This window comes from Tetrao urogallus (genome assembly GCF_951394365.1).
Source record: "Tetrao urogallus genome assembly, chromosome: 7".
Taxonomy (NCBI): Eukaryota; Metazoa; Chordata; class Aves; order Galliformes; family Phasianidae; genus Tetrao; species Tetrao urogallus.
The window spans coordinates 37,720,321-37,745,825 of record NC_136820.1 but is presented as its reverse complement, the minus strand read 5'-3'; the positions used below and the strand labels follow the sequence as shown (position 1 = coordinate 37,745,825).

General features: G+C 39.7%; 1 protein-coding gene across 2 annotated transcripts in view; it reads left to right on the top strand.

The window, feature by feature from the left end:
• The window catches only part of NRP1 (neuropilin 1), a gene marked incomplete at both ends in the record, with an annotated part of 105,412 nt that extends 84,601 nt beyond the window's left edge, over positions 1-20,811 (top strand). Inside the window, 8 exons of one of the 2 annotated variants that reach the window (XM_079538041.1) lie at positions 807-951; positions 3,802-3,885; positions 6,854-6,913; positions 13,597-13,734; positions 16,641-16,912; positions 17,365-17,458; positions 19,219-19,275; positions 20,525-20,811. In XM_079538041.1, coding sequence (XP_079394167.1) covers positions 807-951; positions 3,802-3,885; positions 6,854-6,913; positions 13,597-13,734; positions 16,641-16,912; positions 17,365-17,458; positions 19,219-19,275; positions 20,525-20,811 — 1,137 coding nt within the window. Of the gene's footprint in view, positions 1-806; positions 952-3,801; positions 3,907-6,853; positions 6,914-13,596; positions 13,735-16,640; positions 16,913-17,364; positions 17,459-19,218; positions 19,276-20,524 lie in introns of both variants that reach the window. The other variant, XM_079538040.1, reaches the window with a different exon arrangement.
• Positions 20,812-25,505: the final 4,694 nt, after the last annotated feature.

Below are 25,505 nucleotides of genomic sequence, written 5' to 3'. Positions count from 1 at the left end.
CATGGATATAATATAAAGGTGTTCATTTAAGTATGAATTACAACTTGTCCCATATACAAAATGTCAATGAAAGGAGACACTGAAGGTATCAGACAGATGCCACTGAGAGCTATATTATGGCTAAAGAACTCAGAGTGCAACTCTCTCAGACAAGAGATTTTTGTTTGAAAGGTACCTTCACTGACCTGCCTTACCTGTTAAATTATTATATTATATCGCAGTTTTGTCAGGAAGCAGCTTTCTTCTTTCTTTCATTCTTTCTTTTTTTCTTTTTTTCTTTCTTTCTTTCTATTCTTATTCAATAGCAGTCTCCCTGGAAGAACTCTTGCAGCTACTGTTACTGGAGTTTAATTTATGCCTTTTGAAATAACTACAACTTGTGAAACTCTGTCACTGGGGGAAATCAGATTGAAATTTTCTCTTGAATAGTTGGATTATTATTGCAGCCACTTAAAAGGTGACAGGATCTTCACCTCAGTCATTTTTTTTCCCTAAGAAGTGTTGAAAATGTCACCCAGTTAAACCCCAGATCAGAGCGTCATTTAAAAACATGTCTCATTAAACACTCAGCTCTTGTTATGACCCTGATGGATTGGTTGCTACTGAGTTTATGAAAAATGAAATGCATTACTTCTCCGAGAAGCTTTAACTGTGTATTTTCCATTCTCGTTTAGGATGGGGAAGTCTGACACTTATTAAATGGTTAGAATCTGGCCTACTTCTCACCTAATTCAAAGACTAGAGAATGAAGAAAACTTTGAAATATCTTTTCTTTTTTAACAAGCAGCATCTGTCATGCCTTGCAGACTTTTGAAGGCAACACCAACTACGATACACCTGAACTGCGGACTTTTGAACCTGTATCGACGAGATTCGTCCGCGTCTACCCAGAGAGAGCCACACACGCAGGATTGGGACTTCGAATGGAGCTGCTGGGATGTGAACTTGAAGGTAATTGCTCTGCTAGAGATGAATGCACTTTATTATTTTCAGACAGACATTCTGTACTTGGACTACTGCTGAACACTGCTGTTCTTGTACAGGCATAACATCATACTCTTGCTTCCGTGACTGCCATTAGTGCTGTTTCTTGGACTAAACAGTTCCTTCTGGGCAGACGTTCGAATATGCTGAAGGCACAAATGTTATTCTCTCTCCCATCCTTTGTTGAATCACAGTGATACTCTCCACATGGTTTCTGTTCCCTCAAGCAAACTTATGATTATGCTTTCGAGAAGCATAGAGCTATTAGGAGAAAATAAAGACAGAAACTTATATTTTCTGTTACCATGATAGAACCCAGGGAGAGATATTTTATGAGAATGCAAAGGGAGAAATTATACCTTTTGCTCCTTCAAAGGATGTGAAAATCAACCAGACAACATGGTAGGCAGTGATTACTTGTCTGGACAGGGTCTGTGTTCTTGCTTTTTAAGGGTGAGGAAGGTCCTTTTTGTTCCCTACCATGCTTTAATTTTGCAAAGAGACGAAAGACCAGGAAAAGCAAAGTTTAGACATTTATCCTTGGACTATGACATGAGGTATTATTATGCTTTGATTTTTGGTATATAAACAAGAGTTATTTAACATCATAGATAACTACAGATAGCACTATGTGAATTTCACAGTGTTATCTGGTGGATGAAGGTTCAGTGGCTTGGCTTATAAATCACAGAGCTTACCAATACACAGCTAATAACAAACCATATTATCAGGGGTTTCATATGATACCTCAGAAAGAAGTCGCTGAACAGGCTCCCAAGATGAATGACTGTTCCACCTCTGTTTCTCTCTCACTGTCTCATTCCCACAGTGGAGGAGTGGGAAGCATTACTGTGAGAACTGCTGAACTCTCTGCTGTTTTTTAGTGAAGGCCAAATTGAATGTGTGCTTTTTACTTGGCCCAGAAAGTTGGGAGTTTGAAAATTCTTCTTAGTTCCTGCAGGAAGTCCTAATTTCCTGTGAGAATTCTTGGTTCCTGCAGACTATTGTACTACTTGCTCAGAAAAGAGAAAAGAAAACTCAGCACCTGCCCTGTGTAAACTTACAACCTGTGGGTAATGTCCTTCTGCTATGGGGGTTCTGTAGCCACCTATGCATCAAGAAGTGAGTTTATGGATCACCTTACAAGAACGTGTGGCTCAGTGAGGTGGAGGAGCCAGAAAAGACTAAATAGGCAAACTGAAGCACCAAGTATTTTGTTTCCCTGGGACTCATCTACTTGCATTCATCTTCCCACTCTAGAGCACTTCTGAAAGTTGCTCACCTGCAGGTCATCCATGGACAGGCAGGGTCAATTTCCATTCACCTACAGGAGAAACATAATAAGAAAAATTTGTTGTATAACTGTATCTTAAGGAGGGAGTTGAATGAAGAGAAATCACTTGAGATTTACTGAGGAGGATAGGTGTTGAGCTGAGAAAAGAGGCATGGAGATAGGCACAGACAGGAGTAAAAATCAGCTCTCCAGCAGTAATGAGCAAGGGGAAGCTTTGTGTCTTCAAAGCATCCCAGGGGGCTTATGTGAATTGATGGTAGAGACATAGGCAAGCTTGAGGGTATACAGGGGCATGAAGATCAAGACAAGAAACTTAACTTGATGTAGAAAGCTAGAGGGAGTTCCCAGAGGGGTTTTCAAGGAGGTATGGGGAATAGATGCTCTGAATAATTTATAACAGGTACAGAAATGTTTCTTTAGTGCTAGATTATACCTGTAAAGCACAGGTCGAGGTCCAAAAAAGCTTCGTTTCATCCCAGAATTGAGCTTCCGCAGAAACTGCCATCCCTACTGACATTTTCAGGCCATGAACTCAGTGCATAAGATCTTATGTGGACAGTGGGCTCTGGAGGCAGTAGAAGGGCAAAGAAGAATCCAAGGAAGTGAAGCATTATTATAGAGCTATAATCACAGTAAAACATTGTTAATGAAAATAGCAGTAGTTGAAAACAGGCAAAAGCCTGGACCACATTCTCAGACTGGTTATCTTAAGAAGAGGAAATATACTTCCAGCATAAAACATAACTTGTATCCTGATTTTCCAGATGTTATATGTTTTGCAGACACTGGGATTTAGATATGTTTTCTGGCACCTTGCACAAATCTCAAGGTCTTAATTGCAATAACAAAGGTCAGACTTCTACTGGTTGTGCAGCAGCTACCGGAAAGTCATCACCAGTGAGAAGCAAGCAGGTGGCCAGGAGGGATGACTGACATCATTGATGTCTTACTTATTTATAACTAAAACAAGAACAAAAGAAACTCCTTGCAGACCTTCTCAGTGAGCACAAAGTGATTCCACATCACACTGCCTTCCTGCTACTGTTACTGTCTGCTCAGACATTTCCTCCCTTACATGTGCTATGTGGAGATTTCTTTGGCAGTGTGGTAGGTGCTGGAGAACTACCACCCTGACTGCACCCCTCCTACTGCTCTGTACAGGCCTACTCATGAGCACTTCAGCCACATGATAAGATTATGGGCTTTCTACCCAACCTTGAGACTTCCATCCCTTCACTCCTTGTTTGTAGAAAAAATAAGGTGTCATCAGCCAATGACAGATAGTCCAGGGCTTTACTGTCCAATTCCATCCAGCCCTTGAGCTCACATACAGCAGAGTGCCTTAGTACAAGAGGAAGAACAAGTACTGCCCATTGCAAAGAAATATTAACTAACCTGTGGAGTTGCTCCTTCTCTCAAAAACAGCACAAGAAAACACCGTATGGTGCTCATCAAGATGTTACTGCCAATTGCATGCTGATTCTGCAGCACACTTTTTAACTAACAACTGGATTTTCTTTCAGCTCCAACGGCTGTCCCTACTGTTTCCGAAGGCAAGCCCGTAGATGAGTGTGATGATGACCAGGCGAACTGTCACAGTGGCACAGGTGATGACTACCAACTGACAGGTGCAGAAACCATCCTCATTTCATTGCAGCTTCATTGTAGCTCATATTCATCACCAGTAACCAGCTAAACATTTGTACTGATTTAATCACTCAGCATAAACGGACATTGGTATGCAGTTTATATTGTCGGTGCTGTCAAAACAGAGGCATCTGCCTTTTACATGTGACAATACTTTTGATTGTTTTCTCAACTATGTAATTTTGGAAGCAAATAATAGCGACTAGCTGGAGCAGAGGGCTTTTTTTTTTATCAGGAATTCTGTCTAATCATAATGTCATAATTAAACTTTCTCTTACTAAGAACAAAACTGGATAAACCTTTTGAGGTTTATTGTCTGAAGTTGAAGAACTCAAAATGAAATATTGTTTAGGTTCTTCCATGTTGTTAAACTCTTCCATGCATAAAATTTAGCACAGGACTCAAATCTCAGCCCGAAACCTTACTCACACAGAAACAAAGCAGATTTGATTCATCAAAGTATTCTCACATGTATGCCACCAAAAAGATTTTCATGACCTTCGCCATCAGCACTGCATTACAGCCACAGAGGGGCTGCCGTCACTAAAAGGAAAACAGGACATAAGTTTATCTGCATCTGGAAGGGAGAAAGCTTCTTAAATTTCATATTTTCTCACTTCTGCACAGAACCACTGTCCTTCTGAGATGGCTGATTCTCCATCATTATGTTCTCGATCACTTCAAGCAGGTCACTTACTGCAGAAAGCTCTGGGCCTGCTCTTGTACTAGATCCATACTTCTGTAGCAGCTGAGCTTATTTTTGGACATAGCAACACTGGTTATTTCATCACCTCTCCCTGGTGCACTTATCTAATAAAAGTTTACTGTTTCTTATGTCTATGGCATAAAATAGCACCACAACCTGACAATAGCTGTCCACAAAGACATTGAGAAACCTTAGGTAAGAGAGAGATTGACTTTTTGGAAGCAGTCAAGTAGAACATCTGACAGCAGATATGAGTGAAAGTGCCGTTTCAGCATCAGACCCTTTCTGAGATTTGCCAATGTCTCCCGTAAATGTATGCTGCAAATCAAAAATTGAAAAGCAATTTGTGGGCAGAAAAGATGCCGCATGGTCACTGTCACTGCTTTTCAACTCAGTATTCCAGATGAATCTTATTCTTTGTGAAAAGAGCCATGTAGAAAGTCTAATAAAATAGTCCATATTGTGTTAAGGTAGATCAGAAAGCTTTCAGTATTACTAAACATTGTAATTTTGTAATTTTTCTGAAAGCAGAGCCAGGTCAGAAAACCCTGGGGCTTCCTGCAAAGCTCTTTGATGAAGGCTGGCTTGCAAGACCCAATAGGTAGAGTCTGTGTGAGGGCAAGGAGACAGATCTGTGCAAGCACCTTCCTGTTCACTCACTAATAGTCTCTGCACTTCAAGCAGCTCAGGACTGCATCCCACATGTCCCTCAGGGAAAGGTTATTGAGCAGAAGAAACTCCCTCCGGCAATTTTTGCAGGCTGTGCTTAGGGAGCAGTTTATAATCTCTAAGACAAGGGAGCAGCCATCACCCTTCCTGAGCACCAGATTTTCTGGTAACTGAACCTATTTCACTACTCACATTGAAAATTATTATACTGCCCTTCTACAGAGTACTGGCACTTCCGTATAATTTACGACCCCACCTAGAAACCCTGGCTCAATTGTTCCAGGCACAGCAGTAATGTTACGTTTTATGTTTGATGTCACATACAACACAAAAAATGCACAGAAGTGATTTTACCAATAAATTTACTGCAAACATTCCTTCAAAATGCATAGACTGAAAGTATGTAAGTCTCACAGCCCATGAAGGATGGCAGAGCAAGGCATCAGTGCCATCCCCTCTTTCCTCCACTGCCCATGAGTGCAGTGCCAGCATTGTTATGGGTACGGCTGCTTGAGTCACTTCCCTGATGGTACTTGCACATATGTGAGTATCACAATGAAGCCTCCCTTGCAATTAACTATAATTGTTCTGTAGGCCAGATTCCTTCCTGCTCTATTTGGACCCCATACAGAGCTACTCTATTTGCGTATCTTATAGCATTTCCCATCAGATCACTCTCACAAACATAAAGCTGATATAGCTTGGGCATTCATTCTCACTGGAAGTCATCATACTCATCCTTTCTATAATGCTTTAAGTACTTGCTTGCTGGAGAAGAGAAAAGCCAGTGACTGGTAATCAGCACCCCGCTGTGCATTTATAATTGCACTAGTTTACTTTTTGTTTCCTTTATCAATATGAGGCTTACCTTTAAAAAGTCAAGTATTTTTAAAATATCAATTAGTGAGCATAGAGAGAGGGCCATGACCCCTCTCATCTCATGTTCATCTACTTGAAGAATAAGACAAAGTTCTTAATTTCCCCTGCTCCTTGAGACAGAAGTGAAACCTGCCTAAAGAGCAGCCAAAAGCTGGGCAATTCCTATGCAGCTCATATGCAAGCTGGCCTCACAAAGTGGTTGTGAAGCAGTGCAGGGGCTGGAGGACCCCAGGTGTCTGATATGGCAAGCATGTGCTTGCTGAATGCACAGATTCGTGAGTGTCATGGGGGCTAGGGAGATCAGTCACTGACATCCCATCTGATTTTGACAAATCACTGTCTGTAAAGTGAGGACAACCGTAAGGGCACGATGGAGATTGATTAGTTGGTGTTTGCGAGGACTCAAAACGTAGAAAGCTTTATTTGAGTTTTAGGTGGGGTGTTTTTTGGCCTGTTTGTTGGGTTTTATTGCTTTGGTGGCGTTTTTTTGTTTTGTTTTTTTTTTGTAAAGAAAACCAGAAATGTAATGTCATATTTTCATGCTTAAGGTACTCAGTTGCCTTCATGTCTAATAAAGGTGGTCATATTTCAGATTTATATGTAGGATGTTCCTAATGACCACTGTGTCCTTTGTTGTGTCGCACGTATCATGATATACATAATTTCTTTTCCAGGTGGAACTACAGTGCTGAACACAGAAAAGCCGACAGTAATAGACAATACATTACAACCAGGTATAAAAAAGAGTTTTTTTCTTATTAAAAAAAAAAAAAAAAGAAAAAAAAAATTCCATGCCTAAATTTCATGCCAGAGACAAAATAATGAATTGCAGCTTCCTGACTCCCCAGCCCCTAAAAGTCTCTGAAGTAAAGAAGCATCTGGTCTTTCAGCTCTATACAGTAAATATTTTATTCCTTTCATCCACATGTAGACAAAGCAGAGAACAAGATTTCCTTTTGCATCAGCAAATGGTAAATGTGACAAAATTAAACTATCTTAATCAAACAGTGGATTTTGTTAGAATGGCATCTTAGCAATACAGTTTGTTTGCAAACCTGCGGAAGACAAAAACAAGCCACACAGGCACATTCACTCTTAATGTCTGTGGTTTCACAAAATGGACAAGTTTGCCAGTTTTATCCACCAGAGAGCTGGCAGTTTTACAACATTGTTTTCTAGCAAGCTTTCTCAAAATAGGGTTACCTAAACTACTACCATGAGCTTGAAAAGAGAGGAACAAGTTGTCACTGGCAGCACGTCCTTTCTACTTAATCAATACAGTAACTAGCAGCTTTTAAAATCCTTACTTTTCTGCTTCCAGATCCTTCATGGCATCTTTTTAATATCCTGTTCAGTTTACTGGGAATAGGGGATTGAATAGATTTGGTCAGAATATCTGAACTGTAAAAACTGGTAACACCAGCTTAAAATGCTGTGCGTTAGTGAAGGTGGAGTGGTAAAGAGTTCAGCTTTCGACAACTCCCATTTCCTCCATTAAAGTATGCACAGCTTTGCAAGTGATTTGTAGCAGGGTGGGCACGTGTTTATCATTGTTTCCTCAAATGTATGACAGAAACCGTTTTTGCTTCAAGTGAAAAAAAAGGTACTAATAATGGAAGTTTCTTACAGAGCGCCAGCGGTGTCAATCTGACAAAGAGATAGAGCCGGCTTCTCTCTGACGTTGTTCCCACTCTCAGCTTCTGCATTCCACTATTGCAAAGGCAAATGCTTTTACTCTCCCTAAAATTTGTCCCCAGGGCCATAACGTTTGCTTTGTCAGCATATTCTGTTTCTAACTCCGACTTCCGTATGAGTGGGGCAGATTGAGGGGTACCAGAGCCTTCACAGAACACTTCTTCATGCTGCTCTCTCACAACCAGCACTGCTGCAGGGCTGAGGAACAACTAGTGATTCCACAGTTTGGGGATGGTGAAGGCAGAAAGGATATTTCAGTGGGCTTAGAGTAAAATTTTGGATTCTTCTGTCTGAAATGAGCTTTAAGTCTTCTACTTGACTGAAATGAAGGATTTTTTAGTTCTTTTTACTGTCTTCTTGCATTCAAACAAATGCTCATACAGTTCTCCTCGCCCCTCCCCATTGCCAGTTGCAGTTGTAGGTTGTGTTTAATCCCTTTGGCTTGGGTGAGACTGTCTGTGCCAGAGATTAAGATGTCCTCATTTTCCCTCCTTACTTCCCTCCTGCACCACCTTCGTTTACTTCACCATGAGCCAAGTTTTTTCTCTACTGAAGAAGTTTACGAGGTTCCCTTCAGAGCATGCCAATGCTACTTCCCTGCATTGTGCTGGTAGGAGCTGTTTCCTTCCGAGCAATAAGGGACAAGCTCACATCCCAAACACCAGGCTCCCACATGACACTACAGTACAAAGATCGTAGACAGAGATCACTCAGATGCTAATAAATAAGAATAGGGTTTCCAGAATCGGCAGTTCAAGACATAAAGGTTTCCAGCTGCTTTGTAATCCCTCACTGAAAACCAGCCAGAAAAATCCCAAAAAGGGGCAGCCAGAAATTCCCCTCAGCGTAGGGAAAGCCCTTCTGGCAGAGAGCTGATGTAAGCCACTGCCAGCCATGGCATCTCATGCCACAGTGATTTGAAATACCTTTGCCAGCCCTTTCAACACCAGTACCTCCCGTGGCACAGGTACTTCTGCAAGATGAGCTAAGGCCCTGTACTCCTGAGCTGTCTTCCTGCCTGTGTTCAAGCCTTCAAGCACCCCTAATCATGTTATCCCAGACTAACGTGCTTGTCTATGTCAAAGTCTTGAGCTTATCCTATTCCTGCCAGCTTTCATACACTATGGAAACAGTTAAGCGCAAATAGCTGGAAAACCTCCACATATAAACAAGCTTTCCATCAAAGAGACTTTTACAGTTCATTCCAAGGAGACTGAATTGTAAGAAAATAAAAAAGAATCATTATTTCCAACTGCTCAAAAAGTTTAAAGCTTTGGATTTTTTTTATTTTTTATTTTTTTTTAATAGGATCTACTTTTCTTCTCTGACTTAAAAATGTGCTTTTAACAAACCTGTCTGTCAAGGTAAATACCTTTCAGACCTCAGTCCTCAGACTCACCAGAAACTCTTGACTCTTAGCTATTTACATACAGAGCAAGCTGTTCATTTACATAATGTGCTCTTGGAGCGTAAGCTCAGTTCTTTGTAAAGCAGACTGTTCAAGAAGTAACGTATCTTGTTTTTCACACATATAGTAGCTATTTTGGAAAAATGTAAGAAATCTTGGGGTTAAAATCTATACGAAAAAATCATTTAAAGGTAGAAAATATCTGAACCTCTTTTATGTCAGGATGACTTTTCATCGATAAAGGATGTAAAGGGATATTAAAGCACTTAAATTATAATTTACTATCATTTGAGGTAATTCCAAGCTGCCAATATAAATAGTATAAAAAGGTGAAATGCAAATAAGAATCAGACCCAATACACTACTTTGAAGTGTTTCCTTTTTTAGTGTTGATCTACCTTTTGGCAAGAGCATCCTATAGGTAATTTTCATAGCATTTTTAATGCCATCATGCTCCTTCTTGCCTTTTGTTGGAGGAGTTATAAAAATATATCGAAGTCTTTGGGCCACAAAAGATTAATGGACTTGCAAGAAACTCACTCAACTAGATTTTCAAATGACTTTCTTGTTCACGTGCAGTAATGATTCCAGCTGTGAGCAAGATGTGGTCAAGAAGTACAGCTGTTGGTTACTCTTTGAGAGGATAAATCTGTTTTAATTCAGTATCACGTACCCTACATTTTCAAAAAGACATATGGGATTTCGTCACACCTCCGTCTCAGATTCTCATCTGAACTGCTGCTATGCAGTTACATAATAGCTGGTTTTCTTCATCCTCTCAATGTACACAAACCCCAAGATCAATCACCTGCTGGCAAGGGACTTATCTTAGCAGGGGAATAGGACAGCACTGCAAAGGGAGCCCAACACATCCTGCTCATCCTTCCCTCCCCTCTTCTCTCCTTCTTTCCCCGAGAGCTACCAAGCTAGAGTTCAAGGACAAAGAAACGGACAGATTGCCTATAGCGTACTGTGAGCTACTGTATCAGCCTCCTGGGACATTTGTTAGAATCACTGAACTGTTCTGTCTTTTGCTGGGTTAGACCCATTGTCCATACATCTAATGAACCTATCCTGATGTTACAAGTGTCTGTTATTAATTGGTTAGCAGGTCCGTTTTGTTTTTTTTTTATGGGTGCCTGGGAGAAGCACTGGAAGAGTCATAAGAATAGACAGTAAGAGATGGCATGTTTAAGGAGCCCATAAAATGAGAGCACTCTGAAATAAAAGACTTGCTTTTGATTTCCAGTCCCATTGCTGTGAATGTCTAAGGAACATATTAACGCAATCACTTCTGAGAAAACAGTAGGGACCTAGCAAGACGTAGCTGACAAAGAACGCGTTACAGGCCAAATCCTGCTCGATTTCAAGGGGTTCTCGTTAACTTCTACATAGAAAATAAGTTCATTTTAGTGCTTCAAAGCCGCAAAGCCAAGGAACAGGCATGGCCAAAGCATATCAAATTTAGGCATTTTGCCAGTTTCCTGGACTATATATTTAAAATGAAAGTGTAAGAAATACTTTATTACATGATGCTGTGAAATTTAGCCCTGCTTTGAAGCTCTCATTCTAGTCACAGTGTTCAGAGCTTGCTTCAGACCATGAAGAAGGCAGCTTTTGTCACTCCCTGCATGTTAGAATTAACAACTAAATTCTGGATATTTTCCTCATCCATTTCAGTGCCCATTTCTCTTTGAAGCATTTGAAGCACCCTTAGCAGTATTCAAGGGAAGAAAGCAGCACATGAGGTTTTTCCTTTGATTAGTACTGAACTACACTGTATATCTCAGTTCTCAGGCTGTGAAACTGAGAAAACAGAATCTTGTAATTCTCCTTCTCTAGATTCTTTGCCCGTACTTCTTCTGTGTCCTCTGCTATTTACTTTTATTCAGAGTTGAACAATCCCAGTCCTTTCAACCTATTTGCACCATGTGCTCATTTATGCTGTCTTACATCTTCAGATGGATGTGATCTATCCACCATTGTTCTGCTTTCTTGTGGTCTGAATACCACACAGGTTATCACAAGCTTCACATGATATAATCCTTAGGGATTAATAAGATTAATTTTGTTTTAGGTCCTCTAAGGCCTTTTTTATATTTCTGTTTCATGACTCTGATGACAAAACCATGCAGTATAGCTCTCTCCAGGCTCTCCAGGCTTCCTTGACAATGAAAGGAAATTTTTCAAAAAATTAAAACCCTTTAATTCATTTCAATGTCACTCTATTTTTTTAAAAAATTCCCCTTGATTTTCAGATGTCCCTTTTCAGGGAAGATCTCTTTGATCATGGCCCCATTGTCTAGGAAAAAAAAAAAAAAACATATACTGAAGCAAGAAACATAATGGATTGCGTTTTTGTACCATGTGTGCACAGGCTGAGTTCTGCTTCTTCAACATTTTGAGCCCAAAGAGACATTATTCACCACAATCTGCCTCTTTCCTAGAAAAGGCTGAGGTCCGCCAGGAAACATGTTTTCTCCACATTGAATTCCTGTGACAGACAGTATCTGTTTAATTCATTTGCTCCCAGTTAAGATGCCGCATCCGTGACAATGTCGGGTAGACCCCTCCAGAGGCCAGCAGGAGGCCGGGGAGTTGGGTTGGGATGGGGCAGATGAAAGGCGGGGGCAAGGAACAAGGAACAGGGATTGCAAAGATGCTGCAGCACAGCCGAGGTGGAGGAGAGGGACAGGAGCTGCAATGCACTCAGACCTCTCTGCTGACAGAACAACATTGTGGGGGGGGAGGCAGAGAAGAGAGGGCACAGTGGCTGAAATGCAGGAAGCCTCTGGATTTGGCTTGAGCGAAATACATGTCTCAGAGCAAGGATTCACTGAACAAGGACACAACGGGCAAGGAGGAAAGTGATAGATGAACTGCTTTTATATCTGTTCTGTCTTGACCTACTCACCTACAGGTTTTCTCTCTGTTCGTAAAATAGCTCCATAATACTAATTCTAGTTTACTTCCTATTAAAATCTAAGATGTGAGTTCAAAAGTCCAGTCTTCCCTGGGTTCCTTTTTTATGTGGAGCTCTTTGCCACATCAGACTGGAAGAGACTCACCTCAAAAGTCTGCCCAGTTGCAGGTGCCAGCATACTTCCCGTATTTCTCTATATTTTCCCACAATAAACAAGAGGCATCTATCCTAGGAGTTACATTTTCTTTCTCTGGGTATTTTGTTTGGTTTTTTGTTTGGTTGTGTTTTTTTTTCTTCTTTGTTGTTGTTGTTTTAGTAATGGGAAAGTCAGTAGAAGAACAGAATTCTTCCCCCAGACCTGATAATGGTGGGAGAAAAGAGTCCTTTGTTCTTAGTTCATACTTGCACAAAGCATCTCATTAAAGTAAATCTAAGTTTTTTCCTTTAATAAAGCATGAGTCACGCCTGAGAAAAAGACTTTGGGATTTGGTCACATTGCTGTGGGAGGGGTATTACTCTACTGGGAGCCGGCATTGCTCTGGGTGAGGTAAAAGTTCATACCAATGTGGTAGAAACCAAAAGCCTAAAAGATTTCAAACTGGTTATTAAAATAAGAAATGTGAAGAATATGCTATGTTTGTATAATCTTTGCATACAAATTCCAAGTTGTAGTGAGTAAAATAAGCTACAATCTATTAAACCTTTGGGCAGAATTGAAGAGAAGCTGAAAACAAGATATGATCTCATCCTGACCATAATACCAGATTTCCCTTGTTTTACATGGAGCTTGTTTTGAAGCTTATTTTGAGTTCATTTGGCAATCAGCCACATTTGTCCCTTTTCTGTCTCAATTTGTCCATTTCAATGCTGCCATCTTGTGGGCCAGCTTGTCTGGAAGATGCTGCAATGCTATTCCTGACTGATGCCATGAGCTTTACATTTCACCAGAAATCCTTTCCTGCCCAGGACATTTCACTAGTGTTTCTTATTTTTTATCCAAATCTTATTGTGGTTTGTTGTACAATGTTATGGTACAGTTACAGTACAAATGCACATTAACAACCAGCGAATGTATCTGATAAGTGAGCCAGAGTTTTCTTTTGGAGTCATAGATGTTTCAACAGAGTTACCAGGTAACGTGGGGACATTAATCTAACAAAAAAAAAAAAAATCACAAAATAAGGTTCATAAAGCAACAAAAAACAGGCACACTGTTTACTAGAAATAGCCCTCCTTTTTCCTAGCAGGACTACTCTTGCTTCTGTCTTCTCAGACTTTCAAGTGGGAATGGCTCCCTTAGTGATTAAATGAATGCATTTGGTTTTGAAATGCAAAATCTGAGTAATGCAATTTATAATCATTTCCACCCTCTTTTCTATCTTTTCCTGCAGAACTGCCATTATACAACTTCAACTGTGGCTTTGGCTGGGGATCCCACAAGACTTTGTGCCAATGGGAACATGACAACCAGGTGGATTTGAAGTGGGCAATTCTGACCAGCAAAACTGGGCCAATTCAAGACCACACAGGTAATCTTGAGTTCATGATTGAGCCATTTTACATGAGAAGAAGTTGTTCTGTTAAACACCAACATGGTTTCCAAAATCAGAAAAATCTTGTTATACCTAAAATATGTATTGTGGGAAACATAAGTCTAGGCAACCTGATCCATTATGTGTGGACACAAATGTCCATAATTATCTCTTTTTGGGGGGAATGAAGGTCATTCACTGTCAGTAACTGAAGATATATGCTTCTCTTGACTATCCTTTCAATAACTGCCATCTAGGCTGAAAAAAAATCTAAATAATCAAACATTCTGCAGATATCACTTACCAAGTGATATGATCATGAGCAAACCCCACGCTGTTCCTATTTGTGGTTATAGAAACTGCCCACCATGGAAAGGTGTTGTGAGTGAAACTTCTCACAAGGGCTTGTTTCCATACCCTCCTATTCTCCAATGGGAGTTGGAGATTGCAGCCATCCCTTCGCTCACACAGTTTTTCCAGAATTATTACCCTGGGAAATTGATTAGTTTGGTTTGTAGTATCTAACTCATGGCTCTGCATAATCAGGCAATAAATATGCCGCTGGCTAACAGAGAAGGGAGTGCATTGTGTGACCTGCATGGCCTCTCACTTCAGTGTTCTCCTTTGCATACGTGCAGATTAATCAAATGTGTTAGGAATGAATACCCCTTCCCACTTCTGCAACCCCTTTGCTTAATGAGAATGACAAGGAAATTAGACAAAATTGGACTTTTTAAATTCTGAGACACTTTCAATTGAATCTTAAGACAAGTACAGTAGTTTCTGGGGAAAAAAAAAAAAAACTTATAATACTTTGACTATAAATGGCATTTTACAAATAAATGGCATCAAATTAACTAAATGCAGTTAGCTGAAGTGAAGTCTGTAATGGTGGAAAAATTGATGTAAAGTAAAATGGCTCAGCAGGATCTGACATTGAAAGGAGGTTAAAAGCTATGTTAGCCAGAGACTGACAAAATCTAAAAGGCATGCATAAGTAAAGCTCTAATTAAGACAATGAAGACAGAGTTCCTGACCCAGTACTACAGTAATATTCTGGAAATGAGAGCTATCTGCACTTTGCCACCAAGGATTATAGAGAGACTGAACCTGTCTTCAATCAAGAGATGAAGAAATGATATTCTTCAAATGAGATTTTGTTGTTTCCTCCGGGTTTTGCTATTGCACAACTTATTCATTCCATTAGCTGTACCTTCAGTAAGTCTTCCAGGCAGCTAATTTTGCTCCTTGCTACACTCATTTTCAATATTTTCCAAAATTTTTCTTGAACTCCAAGAGTACCTTCATCTGCCACATTTGCCATAGGGGTGGAGTGGGTGTGAACAGACCACAAGTGATCTGAATGTCACTGCCATCACAAAAGTGCACTTCAGTGTGCCTGTTAACCAGTATACAAGGTATACTGGGAAAACTGCAGTGAGCAACTCCCTGCTGTACTTCTATAAAACTGAAGAAACTCCAGAGAAGTGACCTTCAACAGCAATTGCTTTAAGACAGCAGGACACTATGTACGCCACTTCAAATTCTCCATGTTATGATTAAATCTGGACAGAGTTAGGTCTTCCAACTGAGATGCCATCCTAATGCTATGATTATTTTCCTTTTTTTCCTGCCTTTGGTGTTCTCTATCACCATTCTTTGATGAGAGAGATTTGCATTTGCGTTGTGCTGTCCTCTGCAGAGGAGTAAAGTTGGAAAAAGCCTGTCAGCACAAATACTCCTGCTGAAAAAGCTGGACAAGGTGCTACTGCACTAAAATAGGGGGAAAAAAATTCTAAATTTTTGGCAATTTATCATCAACTTCCCCTACAAAATTCTTTGAGAGATCAGATACTTCCATGTGTATTGGCCAGGATAATTCTGACTGCTCACAGAAAAATCCAAGTAAAATACTCACATTTCATGTTAGAATAAATATTTCTCTTTTTCTCTTAGTAGGCCCACTCTTTCCAACAACTAGATTTAACCCACTTGTTTTGTTTCTGGTTAATCTTTTACTGTGCTGTACTTCTTCACTTGTTGAAAAAGCCTCACCCTTCTAAAACATCTTTTGCCTCTTTTTTTAACTTTTCTTTAGCTAAAGCACTGGTATAAGCATATACTTATTTCAGCAGATCACCAGCACTTTGCTTCAGTCAGTATCTCACCTAGTATTTTGTTGGCAAACTAATCATGCTCCTACATGCTTCCCTACCCAAATAAGCATTTTCAAAACCAAAGGTATCTAGTGTTCAGATTTCTTATGTAAAATCCACACATAAACCCATTCTGCCATGATTATCTTACGGGAAGTGGCTCATAAGAATACAGAACCCAGTATGCTATTGCCAAAATCAAAGGGATTAACTGGCACCATTTATGACAATACTCTGGCTCAGTTTAGGCACCCCATTTAGATTTCAGTTTCTCATCTCTGACCATGGCTGCTCAAAGATATTTTATTCTCCACTAGTGTTCCCATCCTAGCCCTGCCTTCTCAAGAACAGCCTAAATAGACACTAAAAGCAGCTCTTTACACGATCGGTGTAGAGTAGGCCCAGGGGACTTCAGCCAGGCCTACTGCATGAGGACCAGCCCTCAGAAGCTGTGCAGTGACTGACGAAGCACTAACTGTCACTCCAAACCATGCCCTTGCAAACATGCCCCTTCCTGAGCAAAAGGAAACAAATTCTGAGCGCTTCATGGCACACGCTTGGCACGGGGCATCTTGTTGAGCAGCAGGAATACACTCCCTCTGGGGCATACTCAAAACTTCACCCTCAGCTGTGAGACTTTGGGGCAGAATGCCAAGTGACTGGGACTGGCAGAGCTGAGATTTCTTAGTTGAACAAAGAAAATGACATCTGGTCGCTATCCCTAATGCAGTCCCTTTGTCATAGCAGGAGATGGCAACTTCATCTACTCTCAAGCTGACGAAAGCCAGAAAGGCAAAGTTGCCCGGCTGTTGAGCCCCGTCATTTACTCGCAGAACTCTGCGCACTGCATGACTTTCTGGTACCACATGTCTGGCCCACATGTTGGCACCCTGAAGATCAAGCTGCGCTACCAGAAGCCGGACGAATATGACCAGGAGCTGCTGACCCTGAGCGGGCACCAGGCAAACTGCTGGAAAGAGGGCCGCGTTCTTCTGCACAAGTCTGTGAAACACTATCAGGTGAGCCTTGCTGGTCATGCTTTAGCAGAAAATGTCACTGCAGGATTTATGTTAACAGTATTATACCTACAGATGAGGCGCTATTGCTGTGAGAGTAATAATAGTGGCATATTTCATGCTATCACAGATGACAGTGATACAAGCAATTTGTTATAGAAGGCCAAATAAATGCACTAGAAATCATTTCTAAGCTGTCAAAAAACTGCATCCTTGCCATAGTTTTGCTGCTGATGTAAAATATTTCTGGGAAGTTTTGACATTGTATGAATTCACATTTGTGCATATAAGTTTGTAGAAGCACCTAGTGCTGATTGACAGGCCACAATCAAAGTGTATGCGTAATGTGGCATCGTGACAACTGGAGACGTGTGTTAACAGCTAATTAAGAATTCCTGAATGCTTTAGTTGTGTGTTAACGTGAAAACAATGTGAAAATTATATTATTTTTCCAGGTGGTTATTGAGGGAGAAATTGGAAAAGGAAATGGAGGAATTGCTGTGGATGATATTAATATCGACAATCACATATCTCAAGAGGATTGCCAAAGTAAGTATGCATAGCATGGACGTATAGAGATCTAATCCAGCACACTTATTTACTTGGATTTATTTAGATAGCTCATTTTGTGGGTTTTTGGTTTTGGTTGTTTCTTTTTTCTTTGTGAAAAGGATACATAATTATTGGCTATATTGGAAGCTTAGCACTGAAAACACCCTGATCTGGTCCATAGTCTAATTGGTAGGCTGGCCTCAGTTCTACAGTGAAACAGTCTTTCGGATCAGAACTGGCATCCCCCTGACGGGTCACTGCACATTTACATCCTCACATCTCTCCTTGTATTTTTTATTGCTGTACTCTTTATATTTTTCTGCTTTTCCTAAGGTTTGCCTACCTTAAGTAATGATCAAAATTCTTCACTCCTTTTAGATCACTTATCCTAGGTTTTTTTAAACACTTCATCAAACCTACATTTGATACACAAACCTACATTTGATACACGTGGTTCAATGGCCTCTGCTGTGTCCTTTGCTGCCCTGCAGCACAGAGTTTCCTATTACTCATTTACCGTGGTCATCAGCTCCCAGAAGCGTGTCACTGAGCAGTACTGGATCATGGTCTGTTTTGCCTCTGAGCCAGGCTGTTCTTGAGCCACTATTTCAGTCATTTTATTTCTGGCCAGTCTGGAGTTATTCCACTCTCAGCCAATCATATGTGCATTGCGTACTGCGTGTAATTTGGCAGCAGCACTCCAGATAAACACAAGCAACTAAATCCTGTCCTTCATGATGGAGATTGAGCTATGACTTATATAGGAGAGAAAATAGAGCAGAGAACCTTCAGCATCAGAAATGTAAACTTACACCACTTGAGTTGGCAGCACATTGGAGAACAAAGATAGAGGTTGTTCTCACCCTTTGTGGCTAACAGCCATTTGAGGATAATATGACAGGCTTCAACTACATGGTAATTTCATAGCTGAATAAGGCTGCATAGTCTCTTCATTGTGCAGTCCGTCTCCTCGATTCATCCTGAAGAACAAGTAAATGTTACCAGGAAAGAAAGTCAGAGCACACTGCTTGGTCCTCCTGCAGTGATTTCAGTGCCAAGCAAGATGCTGGGACCACAGTGATGGCACTGATTTGACTGAAATGAAAGAGGCAAGTAAATTATTTCCTACCTCCTCATTTCAGATATACGAACTGAAATCTCAAGCAAGAAAAAAAGACAAATGGAGTTTCTATTTATATCATCCCAACCAAAATAGTAATAATAATAATAATAATCAGGTTAACTGTCCACGAGGAAAGGAGGAAAAAAATTCAACCCCCAACAGTAAAACTCTAATTGGCATTTGTATATTTCCTCCTTTCAGATATACAAACCGAATGGTGAGCAGAAATTTTGGCTTGTGTGAGCTAAAGCTCATTCAGCAGTCCAAACACAAATGGTCTCGCTGCAGTTCTTGTGATTAAATGTGCCTTCACTGATGAAGTGTTGTGGAATTGGGCTCCAAAATTGTAAATACAATGAATGAGATGCTAATTTATCATACTGATTTCTCTTTTGTAGGCATGGAAAACCCCTGCTGATAACTCTAAAACTGTGCCAAGATTGGGTGGAGAGAAGTTTTTAAATCTTTCTTTTTTCTCCATTAATTTTCAGAGCCCGTCATAATGAACAGTTCTGTCAAGCTGACATAATGATGCTCTGACACAGAAAAATCTGCTATACCATTATTGCCAGCATGATAGTCAATCAGTGTTTGTAACCCTAATAATCAATGTCAATTCTCTTTGCTTCATTAGAATCAACTGATGAGGAGAATGAAATAGATGATGAAGACCAAGAAAGTAATCAAACAGGTAAAAATTATGCTATTGTTACAAGGAAATGAATTACACTGTGTATTTTCACATGAATTTGTATATTCTATTTCCTTATTTATGGATTGGTTCTCTTAATTGCATATGGCACTAAATTTTTGTTGTTGTTTTTCTAGAGCAGATAATTAGAAGGCTTACATTTATACTAAGGATTTCAGAGTTTTATTCTTCTATGCCTTATAATCTTATGGATTTTCTGTCATATGTAAATATTTTAGAAATTCAAATTTTGTTTACATATATTTGTTACATTGTATATTTATATTTATATTTATGCACACACACACTATAGATCCCTAATATTTTTTTATCCAGAGGGCATACCCACAGATGAAGAAAAAGCTATCACTGTATTTTATGTCTCATGCAGTGTCTAGGTAATTAGGCTCAAAACTCTTCAGGCTAATCATTTCTCAGACCTTGCAGAAAATATCATTTTATAACCAGTCTACCAAAGCGTTATCATTTTCAATGATGATAGCTGTAAATGGATCATTAAATGGATCATAATTGTCATATTGTCCTAGTAATAAAATACATTCGCGTTTTTCCAGCAAAGAGCTTCATTTTTTTTTTGTTACAGTCAACAAGATTATCATTGGGTTTAGTGAAAGAGGAGTTCATCCAGAAATACTCCTTTGCTTTTCTTACAACAATTAGCAAGTTTTATAAGCTTAGCATATCTCCTTAATAAATTGAATTTAGGGAAAACATTGTGATATTCAGTGAGTATTCGACATAAGGAGGCAGAGCGTTCTCCTGTGTCAGTTCTGTCACTATCCCCATGTCTAGGTTCATTCCTGAAGCCAGTGAAGCAGAGACAGAATCAAACTGGCTGATGATTCCTGATTGATGTCTAAGACTATAAACATTCACACTGAGCTGTGTAATATTTAACATTTTGGAGATAAATACTGCAGACAAGCAAAATATAACCAAAAGGTCTGGTTATTCATTCTTGAGACTCCCACATAAGTCAAGGCAGAATCAGACTCCTGCTACCACGCAACAGATTTAATTACTGGAGAGCAGCATGAAGAAACTAGCAACTATTTAAGCCCCATTATAGTTTTCAGTTATTTGTGACTACTTGTAAGAAGCTAGGTTTTCAAACTTCATAGCAATTTATGCCAAAAGCTTGATATCCTTTCTTCAAATTTCCAGCTCATCAAACAAAGATCTAACTGGAATGAATTCTGAACATTTTGCAACTCTTACTCTATTTCAGGGTTCACTCCTTCATACCATACAGATGAGGAGTACGATGACATCTCCAGGAAACCAGGCAATGTCCTGAAGACGCTAGACCCAATCCTTATTACCATCATAGCCATGAGTGCACTTGGTGTGCTTTTAGGAGCCATTTGTGGAGTTGTTCTTTACTGTGCCTGTTGGCACAATGGGATGTCAGAGAGGAACTTGTCTGCACTGGAGAATTACAATTTTGAGCTGGTCGATGGTGTAAAACTGAAGAAAGATAAACTAAACACACAGAATTCTTACTCGGAAGCATGAAGGTGTAAAGCAACTTGAGAAGTTTCAGAGAATCGGGATGGAAGGACATAGCTCGGTCGTGCTGGGGAACTGTTGATCATCTTTTACTGTACAGGCTGTAAAGTGCATTGATGACACTGAGCCAAGCTTTTCTCAGGAGCTTCAGCAAGTGTGTAACCGATAAACATGGACAACAATCTGTGTTAACAATCTGAATCATGTACAGTCTGCTTTTTCTGTTGGTTTTATTTGAAATAATCAAATGCTGGTGTTGAGACCAAGTATGATTGACTTCTAGTTCATTCTGTCTTTCTTTCTCTCCCTCTCTTCTGTTTTCTGTTAATGGGTAATTTTCTTTTTACTGTGCAAAATCCAAGATGCTGTCACAAAGTGTATTCAGTGGGGTCCTTCGGATGGACATGCTGTCTGTAGCTCAGTGCCCAGAAATTATTGACGTAACAGCAATTTAGTGGACTCCTGCACCTGTATTTGTGTATAATTGCTCGTGTTGTGCATAGGCAAAGAAGGGTTAGGATGTTTTTGAAAGTACTGCTGCATCAGTACCAATATAGTGTGTCAGCTCTGTTTACAAAGCAATACAGTCAAATTTTATTGATGTTTTTCAGTGTTGTACTAAATTTTGTGCTTGTGACTCCATAAAAGAGTATGTGCCATCATCAGACACAACTGGTAACCGAGTATACTGCCTAAAATCTAAACAGAAAAGTCCTTGGCACTGGCTAGTGTATGTCCTCTCAAGTGCCTTTTTGTTTGTACTGCTTCTCATTGTGTTAACATTGACTGCAGCTCTGCTTCTCTCCAATTATGCCCTTGTCTTTAATCATATTCTGATGGCTCACTGAATAAAAGTATATTTTAGTGTAAGAGAGCAGCCTCGGCAAGGCAAGGGCTAATCAGATTTGACCATCTGGCTTGATTGTTCTGCTTTCTGTATTTCAACTTCATGTCTCTTGACCCTTTTGTATAAAGCTGCAATATCCCCTTTTATTGTTCTTTCATATAGAATGTATTTTCAAATGTAAAATCTCTCTACCTTTCTCTTCTTGTTCTCTCTCTTTCTCTCTCTGAGTAGATTGCATAAACATTTGCCATTGCCAAGGAAAGAAAACTGCAGCTTTAACTTGCTGGTAATGGCAAAAGATTTTATTAGGGTTTGTGTTAAAAAATAAGGGAAAATTCTTAACTTTACCCTCCAAAGTCGAACTTTGGATTTCTTCTTAGCGGCATAAAGTGACAGTATCTTTTTTCCTGAAGTCATGAGACGTATTTTATCCTAAATGACTTGCCTGTTAATTACACTAGGGAAATGAATTCCAAGCTGAAAATATTGCCTATAAAATAAGAAACGTTCCTCCTCCTGTCCCTACCTGAATCAGAGTTCTCTCAGTAAACCTTCATTTTCATGCTAATCAGTGCTAATTGGGCCTGCACATGAGTTCTGAGGGCAGAATAAAATCCCATAGTGTATGCGGGAGATGTCCTTGCTGTTCTGTTATATCCCACTGGCATTTCCTACCACGAGGTTTCTGTTTGACTAGAAGTGCAGATAGCAATAGATTTGGTGAGCAAAGCTAATGTAAGCTGTCAGGACAACATACGCTACAATTATGTGGCGATTTTTAATATTTCAGGACAAGTATTATTGAAAAAATAATATCCAGCAGTTGATACAGCTGGTCTGAGAAGGTAAAAAGAAATAACATGATGCTGTGCTCAGAGGAGCTCTCTGCAATAATCAAGATGCAGCACAGTCAGAGCTGGGGGGCTTCAACCCATGCAGACCTGGGGAAAGGACTGTTCTGGAAAGAGCTGAACTCCTGTTCTTCCTCACTGGGTTCCTTCTGTGGAGCCAGGGAAGAGACTGTGATTTCTGGAGTTACTCTTTTCTGAAATTGGTTTTGTAGGTAAGTAGTGAAATATCCTGCCCAGGATTAGGACTATGAAAGGAATAATTCAGCCCTGAACTGCAACAAAATCCACCCTTGTTTATCAGTTACACGTTTTAAAGCATATCATGTAACCAATACTAATCACAAAACAGAAACTAATCACAAAACAGAAAATCTACCAACTTAGAAATTGAAAAAGAGGGAGGCTGAAGGTAAAAAATATGAGTTATGTAGCTGAAAATATTTTAGAGGAAGACTCAGTAAAAAAAGCAGTAGATGGTTGCTACTTCAAAGGACTCCTGAAAGCAGCGGCTGTAGCAAATATTGAAACACACACTTCAGGTCATCACACCTTTGCCTAAAGTGGAAGGGTTACCTCCCCAGGCTCTAGGCCTCAGCCCCTCCAGAAGCTGAGGCAGAGCACCTATGACTTCAAAGTTAAGCCCAAAATTTAGACCATGAAGCGGCCCAAGAGGCAAGCTCACTTGAACAGAGGCAGAATTTTCATTTACATCCACCAGTGTAAGCTGACCATCATTGTATTGCAGCAGCTAGTTAATTAACCCAAAGAAAAGAAGGATTTTTCAGGATTTTATTTTCAGGACGCCGCCATGTTATTCGGTTGTGTTGTGTTAGAATCTGCTCTCCTTGTCTCAAAACACATCCACTATGACCGAGAGTTACGTTTATATATTGCCTTGAGGAGAAAATCCCACCGGGGAGCCCAGGCCCAAAACTTTCTGAAATGTTCCCACAGATTTCAGTAGATTCTGGACCAGCTCTTGGTCTTAGTCCGCTTGAACAGTAAAGCTGACGGTTGTTTGTGTGGTGTTTTTTCCTTTGCTCTTTTAATGTACTGAGGATGGTAAACATAAAAAAGAATGTTATCTCCTTTGTAGTCTTCAGACTTTACTATGATAATGAGGATCTAGCACTGAAGATTTGATTTCTCTGAAGGTAATAGAATGAAAGTTGCCCTTCAAAAAAGGAAAAATGATACTGCAACTTTACATTGAAAAGTATCTTGCACTGATAAATATATTTAAAAAAATATATGTTTATAAAGTTATTAATTTGTAAAGGCAGTGTTACAAAATGTTCAGTTTATATTGTTTTAGATTGTTTCATAATTTTTAAAGTGTAAAATAACATATTTTTTTCTTTATTGAAAAACTATAAAAATCTTCTGTAGTAAAATGATTTCATTTTACTGGTATATTATTGCTTCATGTTTTGTACCATCATAAAACTTTGTGCAAATTTTTTTTACAGAAATTTTTATTTTCTATGACAATATGACACTTGTAAATTGTTGTTTCAAAATTAACAGCAAAGCCTTAACTTTAAATGACATTTGTATTCTCAGACACTGAGTAGCATAAAAAGAATCACATAGAACTGAACTGTAACTTAAATTTCCAAACTATGACTACTACATTCCAAAGAAACAGTTGAATTAAACATTTTCATAAAATATCCCCTACCTGATGTATTTTATTATACCAAATGCATTTGTTTTATTAAACGTCTTTTTTTCTTTAGAATCTTGCAACAACCACATTTTAATCACAGTTAAATATGTTTCAAGGCAATTAGTTAGAATAAAAGTTAGGATATATCTTGCTGGCTCTAGGAGCTTCCTGAAGTTAACCTGAGAGCTCATTGTTTAGGATGGTTTTAACAACGTGGTTTTAATGCTGACCACTCTGCAAATTAAAGCTTGTCAAATCCTTCCTTTATGTGCACACAGAAACAATGCGTATACTGCCACTGTATCGCTAGGTTGAGTGCTCGTAGACACATGGTTTACTTTATCTTCTTTGCTGTTCCTGGGAAAAATAGTGTATTTACTACTGTGTTTTTGATGATTGTGGCATTTAAAAAGAAAGCACAAAATCTTCCTTGGGAGAGCAGCATTTTGGGTGCCTGTTTAAAATAGATGGAGCTACAGCAAAGTTTCTGAGCAAAGCCATGCTTCGTGGTCACAGTGGAGGTTGCTGAAAGCATAGCTGTGAGAGTTATTGTCCATATAATCACTAAATCCAAATTCCATAGGAATATACTTCATCACTTCCTGTTTGTTTCTCTGATACTCAGCCACAGGGCATCTTGAGGGAATATAAATGGCACTTAAATTAATTAGTGAAAAAATGAATCTATAAAGTGAATCCATCAAGAGGCTGAGAAGAGATAAGTATTTCAAGTTAAAAATTCACTTTCTTAGGGGAGATGGATTAGTCTAGAAGCTAATACTTACTTAGCACTAAACCTTCTGTTTTCCACACTGAACAGGATTCATAAAGGAAAAACAGAAATAGCACAGTGAGTTCTGGTATTCAAACCCACCTGTGCAGAACTGAAGCTTACATTTCAGAACATAACTTGTAAACCTGAAAGAAAATGATGAGCAGGCTGGAAAAACAGATGGGTCAGCTGAAGAAAAATAAAGCCAGGAGCACCTAACTGAGGCTCCAGTAGACCCTGAAGTCACTGACTGCAAAAAGAACCTTAGGTGGGTAGAAACAAGTAAACACTTCTAATTTTACCAATTAAACATACCAGTCCTAAACCAGCAGCCGTGCAGCTGAGTCCTGAACCCACTCTCTTCTCCTTCCCTTTCAACAGGACAGAAAGTAGTTACACAGCAGATGCACAGGAGAGGCGGGGGGGCCTGGTTGGCACACGGCTGGGTAGGGCCTGCTGGCACCCATCAGCAGGGCCTGTCCATACAGACCTACCTGCGGGTCCAGAGCTCCCACTCCTGCAGAAGCAACTCCTGACCCTCAGTCCTCCAAAACTACTATT